Source organism: Rattus norvegicus, chromosome 2, assembly GCF_036323735.1.
Source record: "Rattus norvegicus strain BN/NHsdMcwi chromosome 2, GRCr8, whole genome shotgun sequence".
NCBI lineage: Eukaryota > Metazoa > Chordata > Mammalia > Rodentia > Muridae > Rattus > Rattus norvegicus.
The window spans coordinates 196,162,665-196,182,296 of record NC_086020.1 but is presented as its reverse complement, the minus strand read 5'-3'; the positions used below and the strand labels follow the sequence as shown (position 1 = coordinate 196,182,296).

The following is a 19,632-nucleotide window of genomic DNA, read 5'->3' as shown; positions in this document are numbered from 1 at the left end:
ATAAACATGCATTTTCTTACTTAGTTCACATGCCAACATCATAAGACAGATATTATTACTTCCTGGAAAATTAGACCTGGGGAAGTTTGGTTCCTTGTAAATCCATATCTAGAGCCAGGCAACCAAAGCTTGGACCCTTCCCTGTGGTCTCACTATGTCATCTGACACCAAGCATAGGGATCTCATGAGAAGTGGCAGCAGGGGTGACTGACAAAAGACCACCACAACCACAACCATCACCACCACCACCACCACCACCACCACCACCACCACCACCACCACCACCACCACCACCCCAGTTAATTACCAGTCACCATAAATTCCAAGCACTTCCAGTTACTACTTGTCAGATGCCACTCTAAGTGTGAAAGGCACAGTGGTGAAAAAGGCTAATTTCCTTTTACAGGAGGATAATAATATGTTGCTTCTGCAGTGTTGAACAATAAATTAAATGGGAAATGAAGTAGGCAAAAGCTTGTTAAAATGTCCCCAGTGAAGAACAATACTTTGATGTATCCTGTCCCAGACAATGACTCTTGAGGGAAGATCATAACCAAAGCCAAGGACAGCTGACAATTTTCTCATCTGGGAAGAGTTTCTTGGGCACAGTTATAGCAAAGACAATCTCCTTGTGGTACAAATGAACAAGATACATTAATCTATACAGCAGCTTATGAACAGAATTCGGCCCAGTATTCTGTTGTTGGTCATTGGTAGAGTTGCTACTTAAATCAGGCTTTTCATCTGCCGTTATACCATTATGCTGCTTTGAAGAAAACCATGTCACAATGACTTAAAGGGGGGCTTCTAGAGCAGGACTGTTGCTTAGCAGCTAGTCTTGGGAACACCCTTCACTTTCTTGCTTAAAGCCCATCAAGAAAGTAGTGGCTCATGCACACAGAAAATGAGGAGGAACTCGGGCCTCCTGAAAGTATCCATGCAATGCAGTTACTATTCAAAACTCTTGAGGCATCTGAAACGCCTCAGATAGAACAACCTGACAAGACCAAAGAGAATGAATCCCTACGACGAAATGAACATCATGCCCTATGGGACATCACTCATGGTAATGAAACTCTTGGACTCTAGTTCTTATATGAAAAAGAAACTACACACATCCTCTTCCTAGTAGGAAATAAATTTTAAAGAGGCAGGATAGAGCTCATGTAGGATAACAGGAAGAACCAGGTCCTTACTGGGTTGGAAGGAGAAACCTCTGCTAGCTGTACCAAAAGCCTTGGCAAAAGGAGTTCCCCAATAAGAAAAATTAGAACAAAAGTGCTGGACAGTGCTCTGGGCACAGAAGTGGTAGGCTGGAAGTGCATTTCCAGCTGTGCATTAGCAAATTTATACTCTGTCTACATTCATGAACTGCCCCTGTAGAAAGAGTCTCACGACAGCCCTCAGAGGGAAGACATAATTATTGCCACAGTCCTTTAAAGATACACCAGACCCTAGGAGCTTCGGTAGCTCCCACAAGATCATGAAGTTAGGAAACACAAACCAGGAATTGGTGCACACTAGTCTATGAGACTTCAGAGCCCATGACAGAGTGTGACATTTAAGGAAGCCTAAAAGGGAGGATTTAGGAAGTTGGCTTCCTCTCCACTGTCCACTTCCTCAGGACTCTTATCCTGCAGCAGTATTTTTACTCCCCAAAATAGAGGTCCCCAATCTTGTTCAGATCTAAAGCCTGCTTTAGTGACAAATCATTTCATGATGTTAACCTTCTCATTCTATTATTAAACTGGTCAGTAACACACTCTGCACCACAAAATTTCATGGGTTAGTATACAGTGCCCTAATCTTAATTTTAAAAAGGAAACTGAACTCTAATGCTACGTTATGTATCGCAGTGAGTAGATGCTCAGCCTTAACTATTTTACAAGACAATGACATTGGAGTCTTGCACCATATATTTTATAACAAATAAAATCTGGATTAAGAAGTTCAAATTTTAATCTCAAATGAGTGTTAGAGCATATTTACAAGTGGACACCAAAAAAGGATCAAGAAAATTAATGCCAAGTACAGTAGTACATGCTTTTAATTCCAGCACTCAGGAGGCAGAGGCAGGCAGATTTCTGAATTTGAAGCCAACCTATTCTATATAGTGAGTTCCAGGACAGCCAGGGATACATAGATAGTCCTTGCCAAAATAAATGAAAAGAAAGGAAGGAATTAAGGAAGGAAAGGAGGGAGGAAGGGAGGGAGGGAGGGAGGGAGGGAGGGAGGGAGGGAGGGAGGAAGGAAGGAAAGAAGGGAGGAAGGGAGGGAGGGGGAAGAAGGGAGGGAGGAAGGAAGGAAGGAAGGAAAGAAGGGAGGGAGGGAGGGATGAAGGGAGGGAGGGAGGGAGGGAAGAAGGGAGGGAGGAATGGAGAGAGGAAGGGAGGGAGGGAGGGAGGAAGGAAGGAAGGAAGGAAAGGAGAGAGTGGAGTGGGGGAGAAAAGAGGAGGGAGAAGCAGACTTTCCCTATCTTACTAGTTTGTGGTAGCAGGAAAAGGCAAATAACAATGTAAACATGTACAACTTGTAGATAAAATCCATTTATCTCTAAAAGGCGGGGGAGGTAGGTCATGAATAGTGAGTGAACAGTGGTGAGTCATTACTGTTTTCTGTGGTTTTGGTTTTGTTTTCTGAAACAAAGTATTGTGTAACTCAGACTCATCTCGAACTCCATATTCTCTGGCTTCCACCTCAAAGGTGGTACCAGCACATCTGGCTTAGAGATGTTGATATAAATTATTTTCCTGATGTATAATAAGATTTAAGAGGGCCTAAATCAAGAATAAAGCGATGGGTTCGCTTCAGCAGGTGAGCTCAGTGGTGTCGATGGAAACCCACTGTCACTACACAGCCTGCCTCATACGGCCTCTCAGCCTGCTCCACCAAAGGACTCCCTGTGCTGCCTCCCAACTCAGATTACTTTCACTTATTTTGAAATTTCATAAAATCTGACTTGTATTTCTTGTGCATGTTCATGTCTGACTTCTTTCATTCAACATAGTGAGACTATATTATTGCTTTGCAAGTTTTTCACTTGTTTTGTGTGCATGCATGTGAGATGAGTGTACATGTGTATATATGTGTGTGGATGCACACATTAGAGGACACAGGAACATGCCTCCTCTGTCCTCTTCAGTTTACTCCCTTAAGAGAAGATCTCTCAGTGAACTCAGAGATCTCCATTTGTTCAGCTAGACCAGTGACCCACATGCCCCAGTGGTCCTCTTATCTTCAGTGCCAGGATTATAGGTACGGGCACCATGCCTGGCTTTTTATACAGGTGATGGAGATCCAAATCCAGGTCCTTGTTCTTGAACAACAAACATTCCTACATACTGAGCCATCTCTCCAACCTCCTTTGTTTAATTTCCTTTATTTTTAAGATTATTATATAATTACATTTTTCTTCCTTCCCTTTCCTCCCTCCAAATGTTCCTATACACTATGTCTTGCTCTCTTTCAAATTCATGACCTTTTTTTCATTTGTGTGTGTGTGTGTGTGTGTGTGTGCATGCGCGCACTGAGTCTGTATAATGTTGATTATATGTATGTTTTTAGGGCTGACCATATTGGTCATAACCATCCGATGTGCTCCTCTTTGGAAAGGACCATTCCCAGTCTCATCATTCCTCTGTAGCCTGCAGCTCTTTGTGTAGGGTTGAGGCCTCCCAACCTTTCCCTATCCATTTAGGCATGTGTATTGTGTTGTCCTTGCTCAGCTCATGTCTGGGCAGTCACGTTTAGACTTTATGGATGTCGCTTCTGACACTACTGGGAAGGTCTCACAGTAAATCCCCCACTTTTCTAGCTCTTGTATATCTGCAAGAGCTCTCAATTCTCTCTGCTCCCTCTTCCACAATATTCCTTGAGCCTTAGGTGAAAAAGTGATTTGTAGCTGTGTCCATTGGGCTGCATTCAACAACTCTATTTTGGTTGACTGTAGTTTTCTTGTATTGGCCTCTGTCTGTTACAGAGGGAAGCATCCCTAATGATGGGTGACACCCTCCCCCAAATCAGGCTTCTTTTCATTATTATTATTTATCTGTGATATGTGTGTTCATGTGAGTCGGTGAATATATGTGTGCGAGTACATGTAGAGACTAGCGCACAGCCCACAAACTGATGTGTCATCCTTCAAGCAATAATCATTTTGTCTTACTGAGACAGAGACTCTTGGTTGGCCTGGAATGCCCATTTTGGCCAGCCAGCAAGTCCCATGAATAATCTTGTCTCCACCTTCCCAGTGCAGTGATTACAAAGATATACCACCATGCTTTTCTATGTGTGCCCTGGGAATTGAACTCTGGTCCTCATGTTTGTACAGCAAGCACTTTGCTGACCAAGCCACCTCTCCATCCCCAGTATATAATGCTTTTCATTTCATTTTCATTGTTACCCTATGACTATTCTGTGATTTGTTTTCAATTTTGTTGATAATGAATATTTTTGTTTCTACTTTAGTACTATTATAACCAATGTTGCTCTTAAATTTTGGCACATGTCTTTTAGTACACCACTGTGAACATTACTGCCAAGTAAGTGCCAGAAAGAGATACCTAAGGGGCCTCAGAGCTATGTTCAGTGTTGTAAAGGCTACTACAGTTGTCCAGAGTGGTTGCGCCTACTAATTTGCATTTGCACTGTTTTGGCTACTTTTCTGTTACAGTGGTAAAACACCATGACCAAGGCACCTCATAGAAGAAAAAGTTTATTTGGGGTTTTATAGAAGATTAGGGTCTATTATAGTGGAGCAGAGATAGCAGGCTACTGAAGCGCAGCTGAGAGCTAACATCTCAAACTACAAAAAAGAAGCCAGAGCCTTGAGTAGTTAAAATGTCAAAGCCCAATGACATACTTTCTCTAGCAAAGATACATCTTCTAATCCTCCCCCAAACAGCTACCAACTGTGGAGCAAATACTCAAATGCCCAAGACCGATGGTGTGTGGGAATCTCATTAAAACCACCACTTCCAACAGAAGTTCGTTCAGTCTAGAGTTTCCACTGTTTCATGTTCCTATCGTACTTAGACTTTTAATCACCCAGTGTCTGTCTCATTTGAGCTTCAAAGTGTATGGCCTTTGTAAATTCTCAGTCACCTTTGATATAGTTGCCAAATATTTGAATGCTCTTTTTGTGAAGATAATCTTTGTTATTAAATGAACTTATTTTTCTCACAATTTTATATGCTCTAGAACTATCCAATAAAAACACAGCATATGTCATGTTTTCAAGTTTTCAAGTAGCTAAATTAAAAGAACACAAGTTCATTTTAATCATGTTTTGCTTTAACCCCCAAATACTATCATTTCACCATGTAATCAACACAAAACTTAGTTTGTGTCTGGTTCAGTGCTTGAAAATTCAGTATGTGTTTATTTTTAGTTGTGTTTGGGACCTAAAATGTCCCCCTGAAAGCTCATGTGAAGGTTCAATCCCAACGATCAGTGTTCATGGAGCCTTTGGCTATTGGCCTTTGGGTATTGATCATGGGGGCTCTGGCCTCATCAATATTCATAGCTTGATGGTCTATAAGCAAGCTCTGAAAACTATAGAAATAGGGTCTAGAAACTAGACCATTAGTTTGTAGAAACTAGGTCACTGGAGACAAGTCCTTGAAGAGCATAACTTGCCTCTGCTCCCTGAGACCCCAGCTTCCTAGCTGCCATTGAGTAAACAGTTTTGCTCTCCACTTGCTGCTTACCATAATGTCCTGCCTAGCACAGGCTCTAAAACAGCAAAAAGAGTACCTACAACTATAACCTTGGAGCCATAAGCCAAAACAAACATGTCTTCCTTTTTTATAAATTGTTTTTGTTGTTTTGTTTTGATTTTTACTTGTTTTGTTTTTAGGTGTTTTGTTGAAACAAAAGAGTTTAGACTAACCCAGCTTCTCTAACTTGGACTAGCCATGTTTGAAATACTCAATGGCCATACATTTTAGTGGTTCTGTACTGAGGGCCCTGGACCTCTATGCTTTGCTGCTGGTATCCTCTTTGACAGCTTACTTTCTCACTTTCTAAATGTAACTCTGTCCAAATTATTATTTTGAAACAGTTTCAAATCTAAAGAAAAGTTAGACAAAGAACAACCTTCTCATCATGTTTGACATTACTCCCACCCGTGTGTGTGTGTGTGTGTGTGTGTGTGTGTGTGTGTGTGTGTGTGTGTGTGTGTTCTTTTGAAGCCTCCAGTCAAACTGTCAGGAGATACTCTCTTGCACTACAACCATGTGACTCTGCCCTCTGAAAACCTACATCAGCCCAGCATTGCCCTTAAATTCACACACACGCTGCTGAATTTCTCCAACTGTCACACCTATCTCAACTAGGATCCTACTGAGGACCTTCTGCTATATTCCATTGTCGTGTTTCACTGATATCTTTCAATCCACAATAATGTCTCCAGTCTTCCTTTACTATTCATATAATTAACAGTATGAAAAAACAATCTGCATAAAGATCCTGGGCGTATTTCATATTGGGAGTGCTGGCTAAGCAAGTCCAAAGCATGGTCAGGCTAGATCACTACATGGTCTGATGCTATTGTCCACAGGTAGAAGTCTCCTTTTACTGTACCTTCAAAAGCCCATCATACAAAAAGAAATAATTGTTACTTAAAGTCAACTGGTGAAGGACTTTAGTCATACTATAAAATCTCTTCACAGTAAACCCTAAACATTCGATGAAATAATCAGACTATAGCCTAGCCAGGTTGATATATAAAAATAAAAGTCACAGAAAACATTCCTATGTCCCACCAACATTCTGTTCCTTGAGGGTCTTGGCATCTACTCCCAATTGCCTATACCACCATGATGATGGCCAAATGATCATCACTCCCTAAGTATTTTCTTTCTCATTGTATCTGTAATAATATATCAATATAAACTCGCCTGTTCCTCAACATCTTATAACTATGGAAAACAGCAGTTATCCTTGTTTTCAATCTCAAGATAAAAATTTTCAGATTTACATCATGAAGTGTGTGTATTTTGAACATGTCCATTACTAACAATATCAAATTAAGCAAGTTTCTCCTAATTTACAAAGATATTCACATTTAAAATTGTAAATTTTAGTTTGTTAATTTAACAAATTATATTGATTTTACTTTAAATGTTACATCAACTATGCATTCCTGGGATAACTACAACTTGGTCATGGAATGATAGACTACATTCTATTTGTTTTCAATTTTGTTTTGTTTCTTTTCAATTACATTCATAAAGATGTTTCTTCGAATGGCAAATACTATCACCAAGATTTTGCAAGTGTTATAGAATAAACTGGGTTGTGATGTCTCTTTTAGGTATTTTTCTTTTTCTTTTTCTTTGCCTTCATTCATTTGAAAAGTCAAAGTAGATTTCATTTCATTCACACACACAAAAAATTTGAATTGTATACAGTGAGAGTCCCCAAGCGTTCCTCACTCAGTTTCCTCCATGGTCAGCACCTTACATTATTGGGTAGATGATCAAAACTAGGAAAGCAGCATTGCTACATTATTGTGACAATTATAACAGCCAGGCTTTGTTCCTACTGGTGTCCTCTTTTTGTTCCATGATCTATTGCATCACATTGCTTTTTGTAAACTATAGGAATTTAAAATTTTAAAAAGAAATTATTTTTACACAATATATTTTAAACACAATCTTTCTCTCTCCTAACTCTTTCCAGATCCTGCCCATTTGCAGGTTTCCCCAGTTGCCTGGAGGCCTTTGTGTAGGGCCGAGGCCTCGTGGTCTTTCCGTGGCTAATCCGGCACCTTTACTGGTGTCATCCTTATTCAGTCCCCATTTGGGCAGTCATGCTGGTGAGGCTTTCCACGGAGAGCTTTTGAGGTTCCCCTCTAAGAACAAAGCTCCTGACCTTCAGACGGTTATAGTCTCACTGCCCCTCTGCTGCGATGTCCCCGAGACTCTGGTATGGGAGTATTTCGTAGATATACCGCTGCATTTGCCGCCTTCGTGGTATCTGCATATGTAATCTCTACTTTATCTCTCTCGGCTAGTTTTTCATTTTCCTTGTTCTCAGCTGGATTCATCTGGAGCAAACCGGCCCACCAATGCTGAGTATTGACAGGGTGCCTATTTGTTGCAAGTTATGCTTCACGTCACTAATGATGCAAATATAACCCTCAAAAAATATGAGAAGTTAAGAATATTAATATTTCCCTGAAGCATAGCTTGAGAGTTAATAGGGGATCCTATAAATAGTGTATTCAAGGACTTGGTAAGTCAGTGCTAAAAGTCTGAGTCAGTAAAGTAATATGAACAATGAAGTGATCAAGCCCTATAGACTACTAGCGAGTCTTAAAACTTAAAAAATCAAATACATAAGAAAAATACAACCATTCTACTTTATAACAATGAACGACATGAAGAGATAATTCAAAACATAAAATGTCAACTTCTTTTATTTTCTGAAGTCTGTGCAATGAGATTGTATTGCTAGATAATCTGATTTTAAAATTAAAAAAGAGAAATAAATTAAATCACTAACTATATGTATAGCTCAGGCTTCAAAGTTAGGTGATTTATTTTACAGTGCTAATCTTGCACTAATTTTTAGAATTCCTTCTCTGTAGTAAGCTGCGCTCTTAATCCTTCTTCCATGAACAAATTTTCTTATGTATTTGATTTTTATGCAAAAAGAATTCAGTCCATCTTATTTCACCAGAATTTACTTAGGCTGTTAACTTGTATTAAGTCAAGGAAAGCATCAAACTTTCCTGTGTTGACTATGTTGCATGTTCTTGAAATCTTGCCTAAATATGCCTACAATGTGCTGTTGCCAGATTCTCCAGGTATAAGAAAGTAACAACTATCTGCCCACACATAATTAACCCCACCAGATATAAATAAAAGCCTTCAAGTGTTTGCTATTTCAACACTTTTGAGGAAATTTTCTGCCACATCACACTTTGTAACCAAAGTCAATAGGGAATGACTATAAGAGATTGTTCCTAAATCAGTAAGGAGTAAGACTTCAGTTTTGACTTTACATCCAAGCATGTTTAAGGTCAGATCAGAGATTCAGTGAAGAAATAATAAGACCTTTATGTCCTACAGATTAATATTTCTCTCTATTATCTTATTCTTTATCCGTACTTTATTTAGAAATATATGTATTCATGTCTTAAATTTTATTAATACGTGTTGTATGTATAACTTGTGGGGGGGTTATAAATATCAAGTGACATAAGTTAGCCAGGGAAAAATTTGTTCATGGAAAACGGGTTAAACACAGCAGATTACTATAGAAAAAGAATTCTAAAAATTAATACATGATCAGCAATCTAAAATAAATTACCTAACTTTGACACTTGGGCTATACATCTAATTGGTGATTTAATTTATTTCTCTTTTTTAATTTTAAAATCAGATTATCTAGCAATATAATCTCATTACATATGTGACTACACATTCAGAAAATAAAAGAAATTGGCTTTTATGTTTTGAATTATCTTTTCATGACTTTCATTCTGTTATAAAGTACAATAATAGTATTTTTATGTGTTTGATTTTAAGTTTCTTATTTTTTAGTATCTTAGATGCTAGCTATCCAAACAATGTTGATTTGATCTTTATACATTCTGTACATGTATTGAAGTGTTGTACTTGTGTTATACTGTTCAAATAAGTTGTGTCAATTAAAATAAGAATATTGTCTTAAAACTAGTTATCTTAAAAACAAAAATGTTAACATTTTTAAAAAATATATTAATACTTCTTAAAACAAGAATGAAAGTGAAAATTATCATATTAATACCAATATGCATTTATATTTTCTTTATTAGTTGCATTACCATAATCATATTTTTAAAGAATTCTTGGAATAAATTATATACTAGGACTTTGAGACTCAATCTTTAGTCCATTTAAGTTTAGCTCCCTTATAGCAGTTCTTGGTTTTGTTTTGTTTTTAAAAAAAGAGAGATGGTAGACAGATAATAGATAGATAGATAGATAGATAGATAGATAGATAGATAGATAGATAGTTTTGTAAGTTTTTCCTTTGAAACAGCAACCCATATAACCCAGGCTGACCTCAAATTCACTTTGTAGCTAAGGATGCCCTTGAACTCTAATCTTAGCTTCATGCACCATGTCCTGGGCTTATGAGAGTATGCCACCACTCCTGTGCTTTCCCAATTATATCTGGGACACTTGAACATTAAATAGTACATGGTAAGGTTCATTGTTTGGCCAGGCAGTATACTATAAGAAGCTTAGGCACTCTAGTATATACTGGCCAAAGGCAACACTCCAATAATGTTTAGGTAAAAAAAAATGTTCCCCCCAGACAGAAGGCAGAAATTTGACATAAATTTCAACACAAAGAGATGACAAATGTTGGGGAGATATGTTTTTTCCTGATTTGAATATTATACAATGCACATGTGTACTTAAACAGTCTATGATGACACAAATAGTTATAATTATGTGTCAATCAGAAAATAAAGTATTTTAAATCCAAAAACACTGTTGTGCTTTTGCAAATTTCCAAAATAGGATCATTTTGTTTACTTTTGTAATTCTGGGAAATGAACCTAGGGCCTCATTCATGCCTTCTAGGCAATCTGTTCTTCTGAGCAACATCACACGCCCTCTCTCTCCAGTTTTCATTTTGAGGTAGGTCTCACTTAGTTACCCAGACTGAACTCACTTTGTAGCTCAAGAAGTCTTGTAACTTGTGATCTTCCTGCCTCAGCTTCCTGAGTAGCTGGGATTAAAGGCCTGTACTAATAAAACACCCCCCCCCCATTTATAAAAAACTTCCACTTAATCTGTAAAAGAGGATTGGAGAGAGAGCACAGAGGCTAACAGCAATTTCTGCTTTTACAGAGGACCCAAGTTGGGTTCCCAGTGCTCACAAATTCCAGGAGATTTGACACCTTCTTCTGACTTTCCTCCCCCACCTGCTTGCAAGTGACAGACATATGTACAATTGAACGTTTGTATGCACATGTATGCATACACACACACACACACACACACACACACACACACACACACACACACACACACACACGGCGTGTGCAATCTCGGACTTCAGGGGAAAAAATGAGTCTAAAATGAACTTGATAGAGTCCTTGCTGTCAGCTCAACCTCAACATCCACCCTGCCCCACCATCCTCTGCGCTCCAGGCATTGTTCAGAGCACATCTTCCTCACTTGTCCACACAGTTGAGAGTTTTCTGCTTCCCTGGCCCCAGGAGTCCAGACCTAGGGTGATCTGAGCTCCATAGCCCTACCTTCACAGCAGTGTATTCCTCGTGGACATTTTCAAAGCAATTTGCCACACACTCATTCATGTAACCTTCCCATCCGTTGCCTAGCAGGCGCCGCCCTCTCAATTAAAAGTCTCAAAGCCTAGATCTAACTTGACCGGTGTCCTGGGCAACCTGCTGCGCAGTCGCGCTCTGTTACCTCCGCAACGTGTTCCCTTGGCAACGTAGTACACAGCGCTAATCCTAGCACCCTGCAGGATGTGCTTCAGCAGAGTAGATGAAGAGAGTAGCATAGGCCTACAGAGCAAACAGCAGAAGGGTAAGAAGAGCAAGAGAGATGAACACAGAGGAAGTACCGGTTGCTCCCCCGCTCCGTGGAGTTACACCTGCTTTACAGTGTAAGAGTTGGCAGCATGGCCCACCTGCCTCCATGCTTCCCTCCACCCCTGTGCTCACTTGGAGTTTCTTCTCTTGATCTTTAGGGAAGGTGAATAAATACTCCTTTGGAACACGTCAAGCGAGGAAACTCTTTCCTCACTACCATCCCCCAACCTGGCTGGGGAACACTTATCTCCCTCTTAGGGGACTGCCCCACACAGGCCCTGGGTGTTATGCAGCAACAGATGTGAGTATTCACCTCCCCTTGGGTGGGTTTCAGTTTCCTGTCTACAGCAGGATACATAGGTGTTCTGGGAGAAAAACTATTCTGTGTGTGACTTTAATATCTGGGTCCCAATAAAGAAGGAGCACTGGTCGGCAACCAGCCGTAAAGCCAATGTGTAAATGGCCATAGTTCACCATTTCCCATCCCCCACTAAACTCAAGCTTTGTCTTCATATAGCCCCTACTCCATCTTGACGTCCAGCGCCCTCTTGAGCTGATGTCAGTTTCCTTTCCTTTCGCCTAGTACAGTTCTCAGGCTGAATCTTCCATAAAAGTAAATTCAGTTGTTGGAAAAGACGGAAGGTCATTGGTATTCACAGGAATTCATTTGTCTATCCAGCTACACCTCTTTGCAAAGTTACTCGTGTTGTTTAATTCATTGCTTTTGACTATATTCACTCCTCCACTTCGAAGGCCATCCTATGATTGTGTTACTGATGATTTTCTTCTTTCTCTTCCCCTCCTTCCCTCTCCTCCTCTCACTGGAAGTGGAATGGTTTAGCATATAACCTATCAAAAGTCCCAACCAGTACAAAAGGCTATGCTATTGGAGCCAGGACATCTGTGAGGTTTAAGCCAATCAACAAGGTAATGTTCTGGGATTTTAAGGTGGTCCATGTGGCAACATAAATTTATGTTGAGGCATTAGCATTGTACACAGATAGATGATTGGGGTGGGGGGAGAGAAGCACTAAAGAAATGGGCCCAAGACAAGACTTTAATAACCAAAAGTTAAAATATAGAACCTGTGTTTATATACATCACATTTATCCTGTCAGTCAAAAGACAAATTCCAACTTTTTCAGTTTGTGGTATATGTGTCTGGCTAGATTTCAAGTCTATTCATGAGAAAAAAATCCTTATCTTTCTCCTTTTTCTGATGCAGTTCTGAGCCTAGACTGCACCAGGCAAATGTGCTCCCACTAAGCTATAGCCCCTGGCTAAAAAAGATCCTACTCTCTTTTGGTGGTTTTTGACATGGACAGTCAAGGACTGGAGATAATTATAAATTTTTCCCAGTGGCGGACTGTATCAACTTATGTCGATTCTTTACCCATACTAAGTTTATTTCTGTATGTTGTGTATCATTATATAGCTACACCACCCCTGTACTAGAGCCTATTTCTACATCTTTGACACACTGACCTGTAGCCGATTTATAAGCAGGATAAAAATGATCCCGTTTTGTTTACCTTAAATGATTTGTGTTAAATTATATCTTCTCAAGATATAGAATATATATATATATATATATATATTCCACTAATCTTTTTGTGATTACAGGATGTGACACCATACCCGGGAATGTATCAGAAAGTTGATATTTCAAGTGAAAAACACAAAAAATGCTTTGCTCCTTTTAACATCTTGATGCCTCGATTTAAGAGCGATGTAAAGGGCGATTCTTACCCTGGGTAGGTCTTTTGCTCACTGTGTGTTTCAACGGGAAATAGGAAAGGAAATACATAAAGCAGGAATTACATCCAAATGTTCCCAGCCAAGTCTCTAAAGGTTCAATCTCTCACCTCTCAGGCCTCCGGTACCGGTTAATTGTAGAATCAGTTATTGATTCAATAAACATTTGCTAGTGCATCAGGTGGTTTTGTAGCTTCTACAAATCATTCAATATACCCATCAAACAGGGCTCCTAACCTCTCAGAGATTACATATTAGAACTAGCAAAATAGACACAAATATTCAAGAAAATATCAACAGTAGTAAGAATACTAACCACATAACTTACCAGTCAAACTGTAACACTTCCGAGTGTGAAGGCAAGTGACAGTTACTTCAGGGCAGTAACAGAAGCTCAGTCATGCTCACACCTGAGCGTGTGGTGAGCTGGTGTTGTCCAATGGAGGCATTAGAACAGGACATAGCATGATGAGCTGGAAGCTACTTTATCTGAGGTTGTTAAGGAAAACACTCAGCAAGGACCGTTACATCTAAAATCTGAACAAATAGATTATGTCATTCCTATGAAGGTGTGAGGACAGAGCATCTCAAGTACAAAGAACCACGGGGGGAAAACTTTACATTGGGAAGGAATTTGATGAGATAGGAAAGGAAAGACACTATCGTGGATAGGGTATAGTGAGACGGGAAGAAATACGAACAGAAAGGGGGCAGGCTAGAGTATTGAAGCCTTGTAAACTAGTGGGGTTTAGTCTAGATATATATGAACCCATTCAATATTTGTAACTGCAAGGGAAATAGTCAAAGTCTTTCCTTGACTGATGAGAAATCCAAGGTCCAGAGTATACAAGTTAACTTTTCCAACCTTGTGTTAAGGTAGCTAAAGTGTTAACCTTGACTCTGTATCTCCTCTAAACTATCCCTCACAATAGAGTCTGTAAGAGCATTACAAAAAAGGCAGTCCAAAACTAACTCGTTGTCAAGAAAATCAACTGGTTCTGCTTTGCTCCTCCCTGGATTGTAAGTAGGTTGTTGCTGCATATCTTTCATGAAGTGCAAATCTTGGGCAGCACTAATCTGCCATCACAGTGAGTCTCTGATCACTCACTCTCCTGGTATTCACTGATGTGTCGGCTGAGGACACTGAGTTGTAGAAATATTCTTAAACTAGAGTCTATCTTTACCCTGCTTGGATATTGAAGCTGGTTCTCTTTAACACTGGCAAGCTAATTAGAAAAACAATAACAGGGCAATGATGTTCATACTTGCCTGACATCTAAAGGTTAGTCCCCTTTTCCCAAAAACTGGTAAGATGTTTTGTTCAGTCATCATCCATGACATCTGTCTTTATTTCTATTTATTTCTAGCCCTGGGACATACAATCCTAAGAACAATTCAGTCCCAAAAGTTAGTTGGCCAATGAAATTTGGATCTCCAGACTGGTCTCAGGTCCCATGTCTAGAGAAAAGGACTCTGAAAGCTGAGGTAATAAGATCAACCTTCAAATCATTGTTCTGTCTAGTACTACATACTATATATCATCTATTCTTTTTTGTTGGATATTTTATGTATTTATGTATTTCAAATGTTATCCCCTTTTCTGGTTCCTCCCTCTCACATCTGCTCCCCCACCCCTGATTCTATGAGTATGCTCCCACTCCCACACAACCACTCTCACCTCAACATTCCCCTAGCATTCCCCTACAATGGGGAAACGAGCCTTCACAGGACCAAGGGCCTCCCCTCCCGTCGATGCCAGACAGTGCCATCCACTGCTACACATGTGACTGGAGCCATGAGTTCCTCCATGTGTACCCTTTGGTTGGTGGTTTAGTCCCTGGGAGCTCTGGTGGAGTCTGGTTGTTGATTATTGTTCTTCCTATGGAGTTGCAAAACCCTTCAGCTACTTTAGTCCTTTCTCTAGCTCCTCCATTGGGGTTCCCTTGTTCAGTCTGATGGTTAGCTGCAAGCATCCTCATCTGTATCAGTAAGGCTCTGTCAAAGCCCCTCAGGAGACAGCTCTATCAGGCTCCTGTCAGCAAGCACTTCTTGGCATCAGCAATAGTGACTGGGGTTGATGGCTGCACATGGGCTGGATCCGCATGTGGGGCAGTCTCTGGATGGCCTTTCCTTCAGTCTCTGCTCCACTCTTTGTCCCTGTACTTCCTACCATAAATATTTTGTCCCCCCTTCCAAGAAGGACTGAAGCATCTACATTTTGATCTCCTTTCTTAAGCTTCATATGGTCTGTGAATTGTATGTTTGGTGCTCTGAGCTTTTGGACTAAAATCAACTTATAAGTGACTGCATATCATGTGTGTTCTTTTGTGACTGGGTTACCTCTTTCAGGATAATATTTTCTAGTTCCGTCCATTTGCCTAAGAATTTCATAAAGTCATTGTTTTTAATAGATGAGTACTCCATTGTGTAAATGTACCACATTTTGTGTATCCTTTCCTCTGTTGACATCGGGGTTCTTTCTAGCTTGTGGCTATTATAAATAGGGCTGCTATGAAAATAATGGAGCATGTGTCCTTGTTATGTTGGAGAATCTTTTGGGTATATGCCCAGAAGTGGTATAGCTGGGTCCTTGGGTAGTCCAATTTTCTGAGGAAACTCCAAACTGATTTCCAGACTGATTCCCACCAACAATGGAATAGTGTTCCTCCTTTTCTACATTCTTGCCAGCATCTGCTGTCACCTGAGTTTTTTATCTTAGTCATTCTGACTGGTGTGAGGTGGTATCTCAGGGTTGTTTAGATTTTCATTTCCCTGATGACTAAAGATGTTAAACATTTCTTTAGGTGCTTCTTGGACATTTGATATTCTTCAGTTGATATTCATTCTTTGTTTAGTTCTGTACCCCATTTTTTCTTTTGTTTTTTATTGGATATTTTTTATTTACATTTCAAATTTTATCCCCTTTTCCTGTTTCCTGTCCATAAGCCCCCTATCCCATCCCCTCCCCCTGCTTCTATGAGGGTGTTCCTCCAAGCACCCACCTCTTCCTGCCTCCCCTCCCTGACATTCCCCTAGACTGGGGCATTGAGCCTTGGCAGGACAAGAGCTTCTCCTCTCACTGGTGCCCAAGAAGGCCATCTTCTGCTACATAAGCAACTGTAGCCATGGATCTGTCCATGTGTCTGTACCCCATTTTTAGTAGGATTATTTGGTTCTCTGGAGTCTAACTTCTTGAGTTCTTTGTATATATGGGATATTAGCCCTCTATCATAAGTAGGATTGGTAAGATCTTTTCCCAACCCATTGGTTGCTGTTTTGTCCTATTGACAGTGTCCTTTACCTTACAGGAGCTTTGCAATTTTATGAAGTCCCATTGTCAATTCTTGATCTTAGAGCATAAGTCATTGGTGTTCTGTTCAGGAAATTTGCCCCAGTCCCCATGTGTTCAAGGATCTTCCCCACTTTCTCTTCTATTAGTTTGAGTGTATCTGGTTTTATGTGAAGGTCCTTGATCCACTTGGACTTGAGCTTTGTACAAGGAAGTAAGAATGGATCGATTTGCATTCTTCATGCTGACTGCCAGTTGAACTGGCACCATTTGTTGAAAATGCTGTCTTTTTTCTGCTCCTTTGTCAAAGATCAAGTGATCAAAGGTATGTGGGTTCATTTCCGGGTCTTCAATCCTATTCCATTGCTCTACCTGCCTCTTCTCTGTACTGATACCATGCAGTTTTTAATCACTTATTCTTAAGTAGAAGTCTGTAAGTGAAATTTAGAAAGTTCATGAGCTGCTGAAGGTATAGTGTGTGTGTGTCAGTGTGAGGATCTTTTTGGAGAGTTATACATCTGCATTAGCATTTTATAGATAATTATGACTAGCCAAATATATTTTATTTGTTCCTTAGCTAAGGAAATAACTGCTCCTGACAATCCCTAAAGTAAACAAGAAAAAATATCCTATATAACATAGGAAGATGCTAAGAATAGTAATGATTAGGTGACTGGGCAGCTGCAATTCATATTTATAACTCCTGATACACTGCTCTTTCTGACATATCACTTATTGGTGAGATCACTGCAGAACTGGAGAGCATTTTGGACAAGAACATAAAAAGTATTACCTGTCTTCAAACAAGAGTTCTGCCTTGGGTTCCTTTATGGTCTTTAAGGATTTTATATGCATCATTTTTTATCTTTAAAATGGACTTAATAATGCAACTTATCTGGCATTGTTGTAAAAGTTAATAACTGAGATATATGGAAAATCATTTAATATAGTACATAAGAATATATACTTAGTATGAGTTTGCCATCATAATTCTAGATTTGTGTTCTGTTCCTAGTAGAATTGAGGATTATATCCATGAATATTTGTTATATGCCTAATATATAGATATATGTTAGGACCTATTTGTTAAAAATACAGTCCTTGCCTTCAAGATGTTCAACTACTTAAAATTTTCCACATAGCCACTAATTCCTAGCATGATGAACACTAGAGTATGATGTTCTCAGTTATCAAATGTTGAATCACTACACTTCAATTATGACTGCGTCTGGCTTTACTTAGAGCACAGGGTCAATACTGTGAAGTTTCATTTCATATAGCCAGGAAGATCAGAAGTAGAGGATTCTCATGGGATACTAAGCTAGACAATGTTCTTTCATTGCAGCTGTCCACAGACAAGGACTTTAGAAAGCATCGGAACCGTGTGGCCTACTTTAGCCTGTATTACAAATGAGAAGTAGGCACTGTCTTCATGTGTTCTTGACCACAGAGTCTCCAGAATTGAGGACATAGCTGCTCTTGTATTTCTGTGTTCCTGGGCCCTCTTGTCTGCCTATTTGGTGTCCAGGAAGGGACAAGGGTCTCATAGTCACGTCGCCCTCCAAATAAATAAAGGCTGGTCCAGAATGTTTCTATTCTGTTTCTTTGTTTGTGATCTAATGGTCCCTGTTGGGTGGTTTTATTTTTGAGAAATATTCAGGGATCTCTTGGCTACTACTTCTAATTCTCAGGCATTCGTCTTGAATGCTCTATGAATAGCCTTGCCACTAGGTAGATCTTAACCCCTATATATCAAAGACTTAGATAGGATTTGAGCTCACGGAACATAGAAAATATTTCAATTTATTTTGGGGGAGTTCTTCCAAGCTTATGAGTTCTCTGATAAATAGTGGAAATTTCCAGATTCTCTTCTTTCTTAGACTAACATAACACTCAAAGAACCCAAAAGTCCCATTACTGATGACATTGCTTGTTTAGCCTATGTACTGAATTCCCACTTAATGTCAGGCAAGTGGCAAGCATTGAGAATATACTAGAAATCAATATATATACAACCTGAAGTCTTAGAGACATTTCACAAGGTGGCTAGTAGATTGGGTCTACCCTTCATTTAAATGGCCCCTGAAGGTTTACAAGTGAGTCTTGGGGTTTGAAATAAGAATCCACAATAGCTTGGCACAGTGGCACACATCTTTAATCACAACATTTAGGAGGAAAAGGCAGACAGCATCCTGAACAACATATGAGGACCTTGTCTCAAAAAGCAGGTAGATAGATAGACAGATGATAGATAGATAGATAGATAGATAGATAGATAGATAGATAGATAGATAGACAGACAGACAGACAGATAGATTCACAGCAGCCATGTTTAAAGTGTGTATCTACATATCTAGATACTCCAGCCTGGGAGGGCAAGCCTCTTTTTCCTAATATTAAAATAACTCATACTTATTCAAGATTAGAACTAAATATGGCCTATCATTCTTTAATGTGGATGAGTATTTTATTTGCATGAATGTCCATGTAACACATGCATGCCTGGTGCCCTGGTGCCAAAAAATGATCATTTGATACCCCTGAGTCCGGCATTACAGACCATTGTAAGCCACCATGTGGTTGCTGGGAATCAAACCCAGGTCCTCTGGAAGAGCAGTCAATTCTCTCAACCACTGAGCCATCCGTCCCGTGCCAAGCATGGCCCATCTTATCTTTCAAGAAAATGGTTAGGGTTCACTTATAATCTCTTAGTTATTATAAAAAGGGGCAAATCTTCAAGGGTCTGGATACCAATGAGTGAGACAGGACCAAAGACAGTAGGAAAGCTCTAGCCCACAGTAACCTTGAGTGACACATAATAACTTCTAGCTATTAAAAGGAATGGTTAGGAACAAAAGTTCTTGACTGAATAATGCCAGATAGGTGTAATTTCTTGAGAACTGAGGTCTTCTGAAATACTAGTGGCAAAGGACAGAATAGTCTCTATTGAGAACTAAACTAAATATTAAAACAATTATAAAGGTACCAGAAACTAAAAAGTATTTTTACTTACCCCACTTACCTT

General features: G+C 39.6%; 1 protein-coding gene across 3 annotated transcripts; it reads left to right on the top strand.

The window, feature by feature from the left end:
• The first annotated feature begins 830 nt into the window (after positions 1 to 830).
• On the top strand, positions 831 to 18,194 carry Cimap3 (ciliary microtubule associated protein 3). Of its 3 annotated transcripts, none has more exons than XM_003749376.6 (6): positions 835 to 1,066; positions 11,722 to 11,864; positions 12,392 to 12,490; positions 13,187 to 13,317; positions 14,686 to 14,803; positions 17,953 to 18,194. In XM_003749376.6, the coding sequence occupies exons 1-6, from the start codon at positions 892 to 894 to the stop codon at positions 18,019 to 18,021; spliced, it is 735 nt and encodes a 244-aa protein (XP_003749424.1). In that variant the 5' UTR covers positions 835 to 891; the 3' UTR covers positions 18,022 to 18,194. The 3 variants fall into 3 exon arrangements, with proteins under 3 accessions (XP_038959751.1, XP_003749424.1, XP_001077265.2); XM_001077265.8 differs by lacking the exon at positions 835 to 1,066 and adding an exon at positions 11,413 to 11,637; XM_039103823.2 differs by lacking the exon at positions 11,722 to 11,864 and having other exon boundaries at positions 831 to 1,066.
• Positions 18,195 to 19,632: the final 1,438 nt, after the last annotated feature.